At 37.5% G+C, this 2,212-nt stretch overlaps 1 protein-coding gene across 1 annotated transcript; it reads left to right on the top strand.

Annotated features, from left to right (window-relative positions):
• Positions 1-1,071: 1,071 nt before the first annotated feature.
• On the top strand, positions 1,072-2,007 carry LOC136812962 (uncharacterized). Its single transcript, XM_067069468.1, has one exon. It carries the CDS (start codon positions 1,072-1,074, stop codon positions 2,005-2,007), a length of 936 nt encoding a protein of 311 aa, XP_066925569.1.
• Positions 2,008-2,212: the final 205 nt, after the last annotated feature.

Here is a 2,212-nt window from a genome sequence, read left to right on the forward strand (position 1 = left end):
GTATCAATAATAGTTCCATTGGTGAAATCTTACCGTAAATCTCTTACTGATCCTAACAATACACCAATTCGGTTTCTCGGCTTTCTCATATCCCCCATTATGGATTTTGCGCGGTCCGCAAACTGGGCACGAATTTAGTGTGGTCAGCGAAATCAAAACAAACCATTTTGAGAGCCAAATCAGTCACATTGCCCATTAGAAAGAAACAAAAAGCTGAATAACTCTTGTCATTTTAATCGTTATATACAATGGGAAATGGAAATTGTGCTGTCATTGGATGCTATAACAACTCAAAGAAACTAACAAAATGGAAAAACGGTGATTGTGATGTCACAGGACATGAGAAACTGAAAAGAAAAGACTGTGGATGTGCTGCTAACCCTCCTTTTACTCTGTGGATGTTTCCCAGTGATGGATCTATAAGTGGCAAACAAAAAAGAGCCACATGGACTGAAAAACTTAAAAGACTGAATCCTGATAAAACTCCATGGAAACCACGTCCAAGTGATCGAGTGTGTAGTAAACATTTTGTTGACTATGTGCCCACAGAAAAAAATCCTTGGCCAACACTTGAATTGGGATACGATATTGTTGAGCCTAGAAAAAGAAAGCCTCCAATGGAGAGGAAACCGCTGGTCAAGAAACTAAAATGTACAAATATTTGTGAGGCTGAAAGTGTTGTAGACTTATTTTCTCCGCCAATGACCCCTGGGCCTGGCCTTGCTGCTTCTTCTTCTGATGGTGATGCAACCACATATGATGCACCCCCACAGCAACAGCACGACATTGAACTTAATGATGTACTAGTTAACCTCCAAATAAACTCAGAATCAACACCAACAACTACACCTGCTACAACTTCATCATCGAACCTTGACCACACCTCTTACTCCAAATGACGAATGTGAAAACTGTTTTGTGAAGGATTCTATCATCCAACAGTACATTGAGCAACATAATGAAGAAGTGCTTTCTCTTAAACGTCGAATCAAGGGTTTACAGAAAATTATCAAAACCGAACGAGAAAAATTTAACCCTTTTTCTGTCAAGTACATTAAAAACGATAAGAAAATGAACTTCTATACTGGCATCACCACAATAAAGTTATTTGATGCTATTTTTGATATACTGAAACCTTTTTTGTCAAGACTTCACTACTGGCAAGGCAGCAAAAAGCAGCTAAAATTTATCAGCAAAAAAGTTGGACCAGCAAAGCAGTACACCCGTCCACGCAAACTTGAACCGAAAGATGAGTTTTTGCTCACTTTAATGAGAATCAGATTAGGTCTTCTTAATGAAGATCTTGCTGATCGATTTGGCATTGCACCATCAACCTGCTCAGTTATTTTTAAAACGTGGATTAGATTTTTGTCTGATACATTGGGTAACTGTCTGGTCAAATGGCTTCCGAAAGAATCAGTTATGGAGCATATGCCAAAAGCATTCAGGAAGCAGGGCTATGGTAACACACGTGTGGTTATTGATTGCAGTGAGGTTTTTATTGAGAGATCGAAATCCCTTAAAGTCCAGGCACAAACCTGGTCAGATTATAAATCACATAACACCGTCAAATTTTTGATTGGGATTACACCGGCTGGATTTATATCTTTCCTATCTGATTGCTATGGCGGTAGAGCAACTGATCGCTTCATTTGTCAAGACAGTAACTTTTATGATGTTCTAGATTTATATGATGAAGTTATGGCTGATAGAGGTTTTCAAATCCAGGAAGAATTGATGCTGAAATATTGCAAATTAACTGTTCCTCCTGGTGCCCGATCCAAGTCACAAATGACCGCTGAAGCTAAGAAGACGAAGGAAGTAGCAAACCTTCGTATTCATGTCGAGAGAGCCATTAATCGCATAAAGACATTCAGAATTTTAAAAACTGTCATGCCAATCACAATGCTACATCATTGTGATGATATTGTGAAAGTGTGTAGTGCTCTGTGCAATTTAAAACCATTTTTGGTTATTGAAACAGACGAGAAAGATGGCAAAAAGTGAAAAACTTTCTTCATTTATTATGACAGTATGATTAGCTTTTTTATCTTTTTTTACTGAGGTATTTTATTCTCTATTGTATACATTGTTTATATTTGTAACCCCTAAGATTAGAGATTTTTCCTGAATTTCCTGTGAAAACTTTGCTTCATATTCTAGGATTTTGCTTGAAGTAGGAACTTGATTCACGTTTTAATGGTCATAATCT

This window comes from Clytia hemisphaerica, unplaced genomic scaffold, assembly GCF_902728285.1.
Source record: "Clytia hemisphaerica strain Z4C2 unplaced genomic scaffold, Clytia hemisphaerica genome assembly, whole genome shotgun sequence".
Taxonomy (NCBI): domain Eukaryota; kingdom Metazoa; phylum Cnidaria; class Hydrozoa; order Leptothecata; family Clytiidae; genus Clytia; species Clytia hemisphaerica.

Excerpts from the sequence above, each read along its gene's own strand:
- LOC136812962 (XM_067069468.1), top strand. The coding sequence starts at position 1,072 with ATGAACTTCTATACTGGCATCACCACAATAAAGTTATTTGATGCTATT.